Source organism: Amphimedon queenslandica, unplaced genomic scaffold (genome assembly GCF_000090795.2).
Source record: "Amphimedon queenslandica unplaced genomic scaffold, v1.1 AMPQUscaffold_13257, whole genome shotgun sequence".
Lineage (NCBI taxonomy): Eukaryota > Metazoa > Porifera > Demospongiae > Haplosclerida > Niphatidae > Amphimedon > Amphimedon queenslandica.
The window spans coordinates 31064-45603 of record NW_003546507.1 but is presented as its reverse complement, the minus strand read 5'-3'; the positions used below and the strand labels follow the sequence as shown (position 1 = coordinate 45603).

General features: G+C 35.6%; 3 protein-coding genes across 3 annotated transcripts; 1 reads left to right on the top strand and 2 right to left on the bottom strand.

Moving 5' to 3' along the window:
- Nucleotides 1–2412: 2412 nt before the first annotated feature.
- Nucleotides 2413–10679, bottom strand: LOC100635784 (fizzy-related protein homolog). Its single transcript, XM_003388370.2, has 12 exons — nucleotides 10435–10679; nucleotides 9942–10112; nucleotides 9694–9722; nucleotides 7535–7625; nucleotides 7101–7231; nucleotides 5512–5695; nucleotides 5011–5179; nucleotides 4022–4203; nucleotides 3873–3965; nucleotides 3390–3635; nucleotides 2992–3084; nucleotides 2413–2928 (listed from the first exon to the last, which is right to left on the bottom strand). The coding sequence occupies exons 1-12, from the start codon at nucleotides 10477–10479 to the stop codon at nucleotides 2887–2889; spliced, it is 1476 nt and encodes a 491-aa protein (XP_003388418.1). The 5' UTR covers nucleotides 10480–10679; the 3' UTR covers nucleotides 2413–2886.
- A 65-nt stretch (nucleotides 10680–10744) lies between these two features.
- Nucleotides 10745–12954, top strand: LOC100635657 (probable rRNA-processing protein EBP2). Its single transcript, XM_003388369.3, has 8 exons — nucleotides 10745–10859; nucleotides 10906–10998; nucleotides 11658–11869; nucleotides 11937–12060; nucleotides 12113–12202; nucleotides 12328–12403; nucleotides 12453–12577; nucleotides 12645–12954. Exons 1-8 carry the CDS (start codon nucleotides 10785–10787, stop codon nucleotides 12861–12863), a joined length of 1014 nt encoding a protein of 337 aa, XP_003388417.3. The 5' UTR covers nucleotides 10745–10784; the 3' UTR covers nucleotides 12864–12954.
- Nucleotides 12898–14468, bottom strand: LOC100636164 (protein FAM183A-like). The gene is made up of 4 exons (XM_003388373.3): nucleotides 14277–14468; nucleotides 14150–14209; nucleotides 13664–13767; nucleotides 12898–13244 (listed from the first exon to the last, which is right to left on the bottom strand). Exons 1-4 carry the CDS (start codon nucleotides 14413–14415, stop codon nucleotides 13125–13127), a joined length of 423 nt encoding a protein of 140 aa, XP_003388421.1. The 5' UTR covers nucleotides 14416–14468; the 3' UTR covers nucleotides 12898–13124.
- Between the last annotated feature and the right edge of the window lie 72 nt (nucleotides 14469–14540).

The window sequence follows — 14540 nt, the reverse complement described above, 5'->3', positions numbered from 1 at the left end:
ACTTCAATATAATATTGTTGCTTCCTTCCTCTAGCTATAGCTCCTGAAGACATTAGCCTTTAAGAGAGAGGGAGGGAGGGAGGGAGGGAGAAAGAGTGAGAGAGAGAGGACAGTAGAGGATCATCTTAGAGAGAGAGAGAGAGGGAGGGAGAGAGAGGAGGAGGAGGAGCTGATGGACAGCAGTATCACTATATCATGAGTTGGTTATTGAGAGAGGAGAGGGAGGTAAAGAGTGTATTTGGGAAATTAACATGTTAGCTTGTTTTTATTTGATTCATAGGAGCTGTAAAGGTAGTGGGTTTCAAGTCCTCGTGAAGTCTTTGGTTTTTAAAGTCTTTGATGTGTTTGTGAAGTTTTTGAAGTCCAAATTGGATTGGATCATGGGAGAGCTAAGTTCTCTGGTGTGTGTGTGTTGGAGTACAGCATTACATTAAGATTTTGGAGCAAGTTGCTATTGTATTATTGTATTGCTATAGTTTGGACTGCCTCCATGCAGCTAGTAATACCTAATCTCTTACTTTATTATTATTATTATTGTCTGTAGCTGTAGCTGTGCATGTTATTGTTATTAGAGAATCCCTTACTGCTGTAGGGTCAATATGGTAGTAGGTAGGACTGTGTAGTTTTTATGTTACTGGTACTGTATTAATGGTCACAGGTTATAATGTAGGCAATATAGGATCACCCTAACCAATGTGTTACCAAATGGTTGTAAAATCCTATTTAATTGCAAATTTTGTTAGATTTTAACAGTCCTAAACATGACGTTAAACTGTTTCTAAGTTTAAGGTCCTAAGCAATAGACACTCGCATTTCATGGCGAGTATCTATTGTTAATTTATGGATGCACAATTTGCAATTAATAATTATTCTTGATTACATATTGTGTGGTAAATTGTGCATTAATATTACTCTTATTATGTTAAGGTTGTAGAGATTAATTACAATATATAGACAGTAATGGTAGGAGGTAGTAATAGGTCATTAGATAATGGTACACTATTAAGATAACTTGACTTACATTGTGTATACAATATAAGTTGTAGGTATAGGTAAATTATGGTATGGTATTAAGATAGGAATGTATTTGTATATAGCAAGGTTAATATGGTATAGGTATCATTGTGTCATGTTAAGGTTCATAGGTTAATGTAGGTATGAATGGTATGGTATCATAAGATGAGAATGTACTTTTATAGCAAGGTTAATATGGTATAGGTATCATTGTGTAATTTAAAGGTCATAGGTATAGTAGTAGAAATTAGAAGGGTAGAGGTTATATAGTGAAATTATAGTAGTAGAAATTGTAGGAAACATGTAGTGTTAGGTATACAGGTTATATAGTGTAGGTATAGTAGTAGAAATTATAGATAACATGTAGTTATACCTAGGATATAGGTTATAGTGTAGAAATTAGAAGGTAGTTATAGGTATAGTGTAGGTATAGTAGTAGAAATTAGGAAGCAGGTATAGTTGTATGGTATTGTATAGCTAGTAGAAATTAGAAGGTAGTTATAGTATAGAAATTAAGAAACAGGTAGTTGTAGGATACAGGTTATATAGTGTAGGTATAAGTTATAGATCTAGGTTTTATTATTTATTATTATTTTTTATAATTAAATTTATTATTTTTATTTATTTGTTATTTTATTATTATTTTTTTATGATTTAATAATATTATTTATTATTATTTATTATCATTTATTATTAGTATTTTTTTTACCTGGGGCCCCAGGTTTTTATAATTTTTGGGCAGCAATGTAGTGCCGCCTCCACGTGGCGTTGCCTGGGATCACTAGTGGCTACTGCTGCTAGTGATGCTAAGAGCACTACATACAAGAAGAGAAATAACAATACTAAAGGTAAGTATGCATCAGGATTTTAATATTATCATTGATAGGATCAAGCTGAAGTAAAGATGAAATATCAAGTGGAATGCTACTCAAGACTGAAGCTAGAGATTTATATACTAGTTTTTAATCTTTTTTTAAAAAAATAATTCTTTTAAATTTTAATTGCATGTATTTATATGGCGATTTGAACTGTCATTGCCTGTTCTACAGTTAATGCTGTGCAGTAATGCTAAATGAGCCACCAACACAGACACACCACTTTATAATGAGTGTACAGAATATTATGTTGTGTAGAAATTAAAATTAAAATTGTAATTTGTAAGGTTCCAAATTTATCTCAAGATGTGCATGTATATATCTGTAATAAGTTCAGTAAAAGTTACGACATTTGTCATTAAAAATAAAAATGATTATGAAGACTACACCAACTGCAATCCATAGGAAAGAAGGAAGTCACTCCAGTCTCCTAGCAGTGGTAGGGGCCAGACTTTATAAGCTCTTAGTTTTTTACATGACATGCATGCATTGCTTTCACAGATCATAGACATTAGTAAAATTTGAAATTCAAATTCAAATTTAAATTTCCACACAATTCTATTTACATAATAATAATAATAATAATAATAATAATAATAATTAACCACGATATCACAATCAATAATAAAAACAATTCTGTACACAAACAAATAATAATAATAATTGCTAGACAAACGAGCTAAAAATTAAAAGTTGTAAAGAAAGAGAAGTGAATGAATTAATGAGGTTTGAAAAAGAATAAGAAAATTGTCTAAAGGGCCGAGCCTTCTGTCACTACTTCCATTAATCAAATGGTCTACTACAACTCTACGACACTCTAAAAACAGCTGCTACCATGAGAGAGAGAGAGAGAGAGAGAGGAGGAGGAGGAGAGAGGACGAGGATGACGTTTTGAAGTTTAACGGATGTATGATGCCAATTCCAATGGAGTATCTGGTTTCTAAGAATGAGAGAGAAAGGAGGAGGAGGAGAGAGAGAGAGGATGGCATTTTGAATTTTAGCGGATGTATGATGCCATTTCCAATGGAGTATTTGGTTTCTAAAAGAGAGGGGGAGGGGAGAGAGATCAGTATCAAGTTAGTATCAAGAGTAGATGACTCACTTTTAATGATTTTGATTTAGTAAATGCGTTCCAGAACCTCAGTGTCTCGTCCCCAGCTCCAGTGACTATAGTCTGACCATCAGGAGACATTGCCTAATTAGAAAAAAAGAAAGAAAAAAATTATAAATACAAGTACAGCATGTGCAATGTACATCATATTTTAATAGTCTAGTGTAGCCTTTTAATAGTCTACTTGGTAATGGAAGAGATGCTTAGTTAGAATGTACATATATGTACATGTAGTTACACTATAAGCAATAATAATGTGATCCTTTCTCTCTTTCCTTTCTCCACCCCCTCTCCCCCCTCTCTCTCTCTCTTCCTCTCTCTCTCTCTCTCCCTCTCTCTCTCTCCCTCTCTCTCTCTCCCTCCCTCCCTCCCTCTCTCTCTCCACTCACCAGATACAAGACCCTTGTAGTGTGACCAGTTAGTTTAGCTATTTGAACCAGCGAGGGATACCGCCAGATTATGATCTGATTTTGAGAGTAGCCGTGAGTACTCACAAACTCGGAGGAAGAGTGAGACCAGGAGAGATTACATACCTGAGACCCAGTATCAACACTCTGGAGACACTGGCCGGTTAGTACATTCCAGAACCTGATGGTCCTGTCAGCTGTACCTCCGCCTGAGGCTAATAGTCCATGCTGGGGAAATAATGGATAAGAAGGATCAACCAATAATATTATTATTAATAATTAGCCATTTAATTTAGAAAGGTAGGTTTATAATTTAACGAACTACATGTAGGTTAATATAAAAAATAATTGGGCTACAATGCTGCAATTTTATTGGTCAATTGCAAGTAGGCGTGGTAGAATAATAATTAATAATAATTAATAATGGAGGTGTACAATATAGTTTTTAACTCTTTCTTCACTTACTTGATGTGGTGACCATGCAAGAGCCTTTACGGCTGCTTTATGATCCGATAGGCAATGAATGGGCGTGGTCGATGAATCATCCCATATGAATAACTAATGAGGCACAAATTTAATTAAAAATTAATTAAATAATTAATTCAAAAACTCACTTTATTATCGTTTCCTCCTGATGCCAGGTGCTGGTGATTAGGGGACCAGCGAAGTCCACAGACCTCCTGGGCGTGGCCTAACAGTCTCCTGGTGGGGAAGGCAGGTAGACGAGGGTCCCACTGTAATATCATGTTGTCACGACTACCACTGCACAATACATCACCACACCATGATAGAGAACCTGCAGGAGACAATGTAGCTTATGGTTCTTACCAAAAATGGGCCAGTTTTTGAAAAATACCCAAGGCTATAGCCCATGGTTTTTTCCAAAAAATTGACCCCCAATTTTTATTACATTTTCTGATACATATTGATGTACTTATGCTGTGTAGCAAATTTGAGCTGATTCCGACTTCAATTTTTCAAGTTACGGCCATTTAAAGGAAATACCCAAAATCTGAAAAAATCCCTGTACTATAGCCCATGGTTTTTTTTCCAAAAAATGACTAAAAATTGACCCCCAATTTTTATTACATTTTCTAATACATATGGATGTCCTTATACTGTGTAGAAAGTTTGAGTCGATCCCGACTTCAATTTTTCAAGTTACGGCCATTTTAAGAAAATGCCCAAAATCTGAAAAATACCCAAGGCTATAGCCCATGGTTTTTTCCAAAAAATGACTAAAAAATGACCCCCAATTTTTATTACATTTTCTGATACATATTGATGTCCTTATGCTGTGTAGAAAGTTTGAGTCAATTTCGACTTCAAATTTTAAAGTTATGGCCATTTTAAGAAAATTCCAAAAATCTGAAAAAACCATGGACTATCCAAAAAAACGGCTAAAAAATGACCCCCAATTTTTATTACATTTTCTGATACATATTGATGTCTTTATGCTATGTAGAAAGTTTGAGCTGATTCCAACAAATAATTTTCAAGTTATGACCATTTTAAAATCCACAATCCAATTATCATAATGCAATAAATGAACCATAAATTACAAGTACAAGTACAAGTGCATGTATGCAAGTATAATTCTCACCAACTCTTCCAGAGTGTCCACTAAGTGTGTGGGTCTGTTTCATATTAGCAGCGTCCCATATCTGTACGTAACCTTTATGAGTCCCTATGGCCAAATGGTGTCCTTTCTCAGACCAAGAGACCGACGTGACGGTATTTCGATCGTCATCAAGATCACAGAGTTTCGATACCTAATGAAAAAAAATGAGTGAGAAAAATATGAAGTAATTCCTAAACTTGCTAAAATTAGTACAAAAATTAAATTATATAGGTATACCTATAAAATATATTAAAAGCATATACAAATACATATAATTAGAAGTACATGTACATGTATATTAAAAATTCCTTTATTGCAAAAATTTGCTAAAACTAGCATACAAAAATTAAACTATAGGTACATTAAATGCACATAATTATAAATATATCCAAAAAATTAAACTACACAGGTATCTATAAAATACATTAAGTACACACATACATGTACCTTTATTAAGAAGTACATGTATACAGAAGTCCCTACCTGACAAGTTGATGCATTCCATAGGTAGACGGTCGACCCTAGTCCGACTGAGAGTACGTTTAATGAAGACCAGTCTAACAGGTTGAGGTAGTAGTCGTCCTGAAGGTCCGGGGCATCAAGGACTTTGAAGGGAGCCTTAGGGATCTTACGAGAGGCTCTCCTCGGGGAGACTAGCATCTTAGCACTGTAACGGATGAATAAATAAATAATAATAATAAACTTGTAATTATAGTAATAAATAAATAAATAAAATAAGAATAATAATTAATAAAAATACAATAATAAACACGGATGTAATAATTATAGTAATAAATAATTAAATAAACAAATAAATAAATAAATTAACACAATAAATGAATCATAGTAAATATTGATATATGTATAATAATTATGTTTATATTAACTGCTATAGATTCATCTACACATACATACAGTACATAGTACATAATACAGTATTGAGATACGTATATATAGTATACCCACAACTGATACATAAAAGGTAATGAAACTGCCAAAAGAACACACACAGAAGCCAAAGACAGTCTACAACACACTAGCTAGACCACAGACACATAATGTCTATACAGTAGAGTAGTATGTGTAGACACAAGTCGCTGGGAAAGAGATCATAAAATTACAATGTTCAATATATATTGTATGTGTAGTCTGGTTGATAATGATGCCTATAATGGGGTGATTGGGTGCCCTAATCTTATTATTGTAATAATTATAGATAAGACCTACAATTACCTTACTACCACTAGAAAATGAATAAAATGAATTCACTGATAATTGTACAAATTTATACTAATTCATAAACAAATTGGAGGGGGGGGACCCTATATTATCAGGATTTTATCAGGATTGTAATTAGTAATTTTATAATAATAAATGTGTGTGTATCACTATTAAGTATTAGCATTAAATGTATAGGTACATGCAGTGTTACACATACAAAATAGATTTAGAAATAAATTTTGAGAGACCAATCTAACTAAAAATGGTAGGCTTAAGGTCAGATTCACCTCTGCCTATAGTTCCCCTAAACTCCCTCTAGAGCTAACAGCTAGTAAATGAGTAAAAGTTGTATGTGATAGTATTTAGTTGAAATAAGCTCAAGCTGCTCTTATGCCTGCTCGAACTTGCCCAGCTAATGATATTCATGGATGATGGTTCCTGTTTATAGTAAGGGAATTTGAAATTTGTATAAGTACTACTAGCCACAGTGTCCATCCTACACAAACTACACATTACAATTTGAATAAACCATAAAGTAGCCAGGTCATAGTACTGAGTACAAACTAGTATAGATCAAGTACATATACATGTAGCTCTATGATACATGATGTATAACTGGTGTAGCATGTTGGAGCTTGCCTTGGTAAGTTTAAAAAACAGCTTACGCAGCCACTACTGATACCATTCAATGATGAGCTATATTATGACTGCTGGAGTCTTACTCAGCAAAAACTAATTTACATCTACATCTACTACCAACTTGTAGCATAGTATGTACTTGTAATTCATATATTATATGCAGTAATTATCATTATTATTATTACTATTATTATTTATTTATTTATTCTTACGTTGCTGATGATATAGGTGAGACAGAGTAAGGACTAGAGACGTCAAATCTTTTATTAGGAGGAGTACAGTATTTGAAGAGATTCTCTGATAGAGGACTAGCTAAGGGATCACCTTTAGAACCGTGAGCATCCTTAAGAAAGATACAGGAGAAGAAAATAAATAAATAAATAAATAAATAAATAATATGTACATGTAACATATGAATACATGTATATATATTGTTGTTATAGATTTATACAAATAAATTTTGATTTTTAGGAGGCCAATCTCACTAAAAATGGTAGGGACTTAAGGACCCTAAGCTATAAATATGAGAGACAAAAATACTGTAATAATTAATGGAAGATTTTAGGAGCCCTATAGACCATGCAAGTAAGACAGAAGTCTCCTACTCCTCTTTGGATCTCAGGATGTAGCTGGATCATTAACTTACAGGTATTTCTGTGATGTTGGTCCCAAGGAGCTCATTCCTTAGTGCAGCTTCATATGCTAAAGCTTCAGGCTTTAATAAATCATTGTTATCTCTATTAAAATAAATAATAAATAATATACCGAAAAAGACATACAAAAATAAATATTGATAACAAAAAGGAATATAGCCTCTATATAATGGACACTTTGAAGTGTCTCTGTTATACAGAGGTGTCCTTTATGTGGAGGTTATTTTATACAGTAAGGAATGTAATTGGTACACTAGGTGCTGTCCGTTAAATGGAGGTGTACGCTATAGAGAGTGTCCATTAAGAGAGGCTGATATTCAAATTCCAGAGCTGCAATAAATTCTTTAAATTAAAGGGTCAATAGAAGTGTGTATGTAAGTATGAAAGGCTATCAAGAGGAGTTTATACAAGCTAGTCAATGCAAGCATTGGGACATGTGAGTCATCATTTGGAACTAACAGAAGATATGAAGTGCAGGCAAGCAAAGTAATGATAGATATGCTATTTTTATTAAGATAACAAGGAAATATGTGGATGAGAGAGAGGGGGGGAGAGAGAGAGGGGGAGAGAGAGGGGGGGGAGAGAGAGAGGGAGGGAGGAAGGGAGAGAGAGGGGGGGAGAGAGAGAGACAGAGACAGAGAGGAAAAAGGAAAGAGAGCTAAGGGGAGAAAAAGAGAGAGAGAGATGGGGGAAGAGATATATGAGAAAGAAAGAGAGAGGAGAGATATCCACAACAGGATAGTGATAGCTATACACAATTGAATACAACAGCTATCATAATGTCACCAGATAATGTCACACAATAGATGAGCATGTGTAGCAATGCATGTAAAGGGACGTTTCCTCAATAATAACAGTTAGTATTTATAGCCAAGAAATGATAAAGAAACAAACAGAGGCATATTATATAACAATTGACAGAGAGAAAGAGCAAAGACAATAACAAAAACATGTCACATGTACAGTTAAAGACACCTTTATTATGAGGACATTTTGAAATGTTCCATTTGGTACAAGCCTATACAAAAGTACCTTTGAAATGAGGACACCTCTGTATTAAGGACAGGTAGTGTGGGCCCAATGGTGTCCTTAATAAAGAGGCTACACTGTACATGTATTAAGGACAGATAGTGTGGGCCCAATGGTGTCCTTAATAAAGAGGCTACACTGTACATGTATTAAGGACAGGTAGTGTGGGCCCAATGGTGTCCTTAATAAAGAGGCTACACTGTACATGTATTAAGGACAGGTAGTGTGGGCCCAATGGTGTCCTTAATAAAGAGGCTACACTGTACATGTATTAAGGACAGGTAGTGTGGGCCCAATGGTGTCCTTAATAAAGAGGCTACACTGTACATGTACACGATATTCATACATTCAAACGCTACAAGTACACATGTATATTTACTATGAATACTAATAGGAGTGTAATAAGAGTAAAGTAAAGTTTTTGAAAATAGCCCAACCAGTAACCACACTGTAATTATATATGTGTATAGGGATTACATGCTTGAGAGTTCAAATCCCATGAATGAGTGATTACTGTAATACTATCATGTACAAAATCCCACACACACAAGTACCAATGTACATGTACAGAAAGGGAATGATAAAAGGTACATGTATACATGAATGTTAATGTAAATGTATGGTAATGTACTATAGTGTAGCCTCTTTATTAAGGACCACACTACCTGTCCTTAATACATGTACAGTGTAGCCTCTTTATTAAGGACCACACTACCTGTCCTTAATACATGTACAGTGTAGCCTCTTTATTAAGGACCACACTGCCTGTCCTTAATACATGTACAGTGTAGCCTCTTTATTAAGGACACCATTGGGCCCACACTACCTGTCCTTAATACATGTACAGTGTAGCCTCTTTATTAAGGACACCATTGGGCCCACACTACCTGTCCTTAATACATGTACAGTGTAGCCTCTTTATTAAGGACACCATTGGGCCCACACTACCTGTCCTTAATACAGAGGTGTCCTCATTTCAGAGGTACTTTTGTATAGGCTTGTACCAATTGGGACATTACAAAATGTCCTCATTATAAAGGTGTCCTCATTATAAAGGTGTATCCTTATTAACTGTATACATACATACGCATTGACACCTTTTCAATTCTATTGTTCAACTTACTTTGCCTTTGGAGTGTTCTGTGTCTTTGGCTGAAAAGAGAGAGGGAGGGAGGTGTATGTGGTAAGAGTTTGTGGCAAGGAGAAGGGCATAAAGAAAGAGAGAGAGAAAAAAAGGTGAATATATAATAAATATAAAACATGCAAAAATTGAACAAAATATGTACACGTTAATGTACAATAAAAAGTCCTATTTCTCCCTCCGTCCCTTTCCCCCCTCTCTCCTTCCCTCTCTCTCTCTCTCTTTCTCACCTTTGTTACTCCAAAGAGACATTTCTTTGCCAAACTTGATGAAGTTCTGCTGGGGATGAACCGATCGTAATAATGAGCTGCTTTTGGCTGAGGAGTGATGGGGTATGGAGAAGAGAGTAAACGTGATGGAGAAGGAGAAGCTGTAGTGTGAATGGGAGTTGAGATTGGAGACTAGAGAGAGAGAGAGGGGGAGAAAGAGAGGGGGGAAGAAAAGAGGGAGTGAGGAGGTGGTGGTGGGTGAGAGATAAAGAGAAAGAAGAGTAAAAGTAAAGTAGGTGCTATGTCAACCAGTGGTTGCCTGTACTAATAATACACAAATAGATCAATTGTACACGTATACGTGTAATGGAGGCCAGTACATAAGAAGTATCATTCTGTGGCACTAATTATATATACTTGTACAGTTTAAATTTGAATTCAAAACAAAAGGTTTTCCACCGTGAAAACAATAACAAAAACCCTGCTTCATAACTAAAGAGACTCTCTCACCAACCTTATGCATAGAAGAGTAAAGTCTGTCGGCGTACAGCGGATCCATTTTGATATCTGCTCTGTAGACAAGCGCTACTTTCTTCACTGCCTCTTTAAAGCTTGAAAAGTTTCCAACAGAGACTTAAGGAGGTCTGGAGTCCTTTTATATCCTTTGGGAAAAGGGAGTTGAGTGGGAGAGAGTGTAGAAATACTCTATAAACTGTCACAATGGCTATCCGACAAGGCCATGTTGCCACAACACATCACGTGTCACTATGGCAACAAAGTTAATTAAAATAGGTGTGGTCACCACACCTATTAATTAAATATTTTAATAACTATTAATAACCATTCTTGTACACGTGCTCAAACATGGAGAGTGAAGAAGAGAATTTTGAAGAAATTGAGGAAGAAAATGAGAGTGAAGAAGAAGATGAAGATGATGAAGTAGGAAACAACTTTAGTAAATTTTATTTACTTGACTTTTTTACAGCTAGAAGCTGCCATGGCTTCCACAACCTTGTATGACTATAAGAAAGGATTAGTGAGACCATTAGTACCTAAGAAAACCTTCATCAATGACATGGTAACATTTAATATTATTATAATTATTGTTAATTCTAGGATTGTACTGTATTACGATTACATTAGGCCGGTTATTAGTAGGATTATTAATATAAAAATAATTATATTATTTTTGTCCCCAATAGAGGATATGTGTGCTAAGTATATTCATTGCAAAATAAATGTATTCATTGCATACCGTAATAACTTTCAAGAAAAAAAATTAGTTCGTTGGACGTCAACTTTCCATTGGCAGCAATGGAGAAATGATAGAAAAAGGCTTGGTACCAGAAAACCGCTCTGCATTTCTTGATAGCAATCTTTCAGGTGACTACTAGACCCCATTAGATCCTCATGATGCTTTCTAAGCTTCCGAAAAAGGCCTCAAGAAGGTAGCAAGGCAAGAAAATGTGTTTTCCCCCATTGAACTCTTAATAAACTTGACGTCCAACATGGCGGCCAATTTACTGTGTGGGTGGATATACGGTACTAAAAAAACTATGAATATACTTAGCACGCATATCCTATTTTGATAGGGTTTTGTAGCAGCATATGCATGCTCAAAAATTGAAATCTTACCAAAATTTTATCTGCCAAATCTATTAGAGTTAATTCACAAAATTTTAGCACTCCGAATTTCCAGCTGTACTGTATCCTCGTTACAACTTCATTTAATTCTAGGCAGGTTTGAATCAAGGGAAGAAGGAGCTTGAAGAGAAGCATAGCAGCTGGTTGGAGAGGATGGATTTGAATAGCTCGGTAGTGACAATACAAAAGAAAAAAAACAGCACCAGTAGTGGAACCGGTTCAAAAAAGAAAGAGAGAGAGGCTAATAATGATGAACATGGAGATGAAGTGGATATTGAGAATGATTTCAGTAGGGAGATGCATTTGTAAGGAGATAAGGTTTCTTACCTCTTCTTTATGAACTCTCTCCCTCCCTCTCTCTCTCTCTTTTAGTGTGAGACAGGCACAGGCTAGTTTGCTGATTGGTTTAAGTAAACTAAAAGAGTTAGACATACCCACTGTTAGACCTGAAGATTATTTTGCTGAAATGATCAAAACCGACGACCACATGAGAAAAGTACTAGGAAAAGGGACCCTGGTTCAATCGATTATTAATTATATTTTAAAAGGTTAGAGAGAGATTGTTAAGTCGTCATAAGAGGATTGAAGCATCGGAAAAAGCAAAGAAATTACGAGATATGAAGAAGTATGGAAAAAAGGTATAGTACTGAAGAACATATGGATAAACTTGATCTCTCTCTCACTCTTTCTCTCTCTCTCTCTCTCTCTCTCCCTCTCTCTCTCCCTCTCCCTCTCTCTCTCTCTCTCTCTCTCTCCGTTTTAGGTTCAAGAGAATGTTCTTGATCAGAGGAGGAAGGAGAAGAAAGAGCTGCTTCAAAAAGTCAAGAAATACAGCAAAGGTCAGTGGTAGTGATACTCTTAGCAGTAGATGACCTGACTTCATTTCAGGAAAGGGCGAGAAACCAGAGTTCCTAAGAAGAGAGGACGACGAAGAGTTTCCAACGAAAGTCGTACCTTCGACACAGAGGAAAGAAAGGCGTGGCCCCATGAAATCAAAGAAACGATTGGCCAAAGTATAGCTTCAGAAAATGGGTGTGGCTAATGTAATAAAATTAATCTCTTTAATATTATTATTCGTAGGACAAGAAGTTTAGTTTTTCCAGTTTTAAGAAGGACAAGAGAAACACTGCTGAATCATCGGCAGATATGAGAATGTTCCCGTCATCTCGTACTGGTGGGCGTGGCCAAAATAAAAGTTTTGGAAAAGGGAAGGGCGGGAAAAAGGGAGGTGGTCCTAAGCCACGCCCAGGTAAATCAAACCGCGCCCGTCAAAAATTAAAGCGAAGGAACAGACATTGATAATTAATTATTATTACTGCACAAAAACAATTAATTAAATTAAAGATAATCATAATACAATAGAAAAGAGTTTATTTATACAGACAACGTTTAATATTATTATTATTGTTACATGTACAATAGTAGATAAAATGAATGTGAAATCTATTAGTTTTGCACACACACACAAACAGTTTAAAATGAAAACCCTATCACTCAGTACTTGTTGTTTCAGTGTGTGTCATAGAGTGATGAAGGATAGGAGTTGGTCTTGTTAGTGGTTTAGTCACTGCCGTGTAGCGACTGCTGCTCTTTCTGTTTCCAAAACGCGTCCATGAATTTAGTTATTTCGGAATGATTCCTTGGATGATGGAGTCTGGTATCATCTCTACGTGTAGCAACCTTTGGGAGAGAGGGAGAGAGAGGGGGGGGGAAGGAAGATATGTAGCAAGTTTGAGCTGATTCCAATCAAAATTGTATTTTTTATAAACTTTTAAAGCTACTCCAAAGTTGGGCCAAAGTCCCTGTACTGTATTACAGTGACTTTGGCCAAATTTTGTCCAAATTGAAAAGTAGAGAATTCTGCACTTTTATAATATTTTTGATACATATACATGTACTTATGTTGTGTAGAAAGTTTGAGTTGATTCTGATCAAAGATGTATTTTTTGCGAATTTTAAAAGTTACCCAAAAATTGGGCCATAGTCCCTGTAACCGACTATGGCCAAATTTCACCAAAAATGACAAGGAGAGAATTCTCTGATACATATACATGTATGTGTACATGTACATGTTTGCAAATATTATTAAAGACACTAACTAGTGGGTTAGTGTCCCAGCCAATCTCCTGTGCCTCTGTCTGCGGTACTGGATACTTCTCCTTCGGTAGCTGCTGAGACCTTCTGTAAACCTTGAGAAACTCACCTACAGAGAGAGAGAGGGAGGGAAAAAGAGGAAGCATTTTTACTACATCTTTGTCAACAAGGACTGCACAAAAGTTGTCAACTAATTATGAATATTTTGCACTCCAAGTTTTTGCATTTTTGGTTCGTGTCATAATACTACTCTTCTCCACTCTTAACAGTTGTGGTATAAGTTAACACAGTGACTTTTCACACAAAGGCTAGTGTGTTTTATTAGCAGTAGTTAACAGTGAAGAGTTTTTACGTGCGAAATACAGCTACTTTTTTTGACTATAGCCTCTTATGGATTATTATCATAGTTGAATTGACATTATCAGGTTATTGTGATTAATTCTTTGTTAGTGCGTCTGTGTTTTTCTATTTAGTGGTCTGTTTTGTCTTACTGTCTTCCTCTCCATCTCCTGAGTCATGTATCGAGTTGGGTTTACCTGATAGAGCATGCACTAAAAAGCAAAGAAGAGGGGAAAAATTGTTTTTATAATAATAAAAATAACAAAGTTTCTTTGATACTTTTCTTGTAAGGGTTAGTCCCGAAATTAGTATAAAGTTTTTGGTGTCTCTGCTCCTTGTGGACCGTCTCGCAGAATATGGCATTCTGGTGGACGATATTGACTGGGTCTTTCTCTTTCCCCTTCCCTTCGGCGGCCATGTTGTTTGTCCGTTGCCTAGGAAACGCAAAACCCGCCAACAACTTTGCAGAATCCCGTTCCTATCCGTATATTGTCAATATACGGAATCGTCAATTTGAATAATTCATAAGTTAGGAGAGGAGCC

What these genes read in the sequence shown, in the direction of transcription:
- LOC100635784 (XM_003388370.2), bottom strand. Translation starts at nt 10,479, where the DNA reads ATGGATCCGCTGTACGCCGACAGACTTTACTCTTCTATGCATAAG. An exon ending in TTTACTCTTCTATGCATAAG is followed by an intron (nt 10,113 to 10,434) that starts GTTGGTGAGAGA and finishes CTCTCTCTCTAG; the next exon opens with TCTCCAATCTCAACTCCCAT. An exon ending in TCACCTATATCATCAGCAAC is followed by an intron (nt 5,696 to 7,100) that starts GTAAGAATAAAT and finishes CATCCGTTACAG; the next exon opens with TGCTAAGATGCTAGTCTCCC.
- LOC100635657 (XM_003388369.3), top strand. Translation starts at nt 10,785, where the DNA reads ATGGAGAGTGAAGAAGAGAATTTTGAAGAAATTGAGGAAGAAAATGAG. An exon ending in AAGAAGATGAAGATGATGAA is followed by an intron (nt 10,860 to 10,905) that starts GTAGGAAACAAC and finishes ACTTTTTTACAG; the next exon opens with CTAGAAGCTGCCATGGCTTC. An exon ending in CAAAGAAACGATTGGCCAAA is followed by an intron (nt 12,578 to 12,644) that starts GTATAGCTTCAG and finishes TATTATTCGTAG; the next exon opens with GACAAGAAGTTTAGTTTTTC.
- LOC100636164 (XM_003388373.3), bottom strand. Translation starts at nt 14,415, where the DNA reads ATGGCCGCCGAAGGGAAGGGGAAAGAGAAAGACCCAGTCAATATCGTC. An exon ending in AGGAGATGGAGAGGAAGACA is followed by an intron (nt 13,768 to 14,149) that starts GTAAGACAAAAC and finishes CTCTCTCTGTAG; the next exon opens with GTGAGTTTCTCAAGGTTTAC. An exon ending in GCTGGGACACTAACCCACTA is followed by an intron (nt 13,245 to 13,663) that starts GTTAGTGTCTTT and finishes TCTCTCCCAAAG; the next exon opens with GTTGCTACACGTAGAGATGA.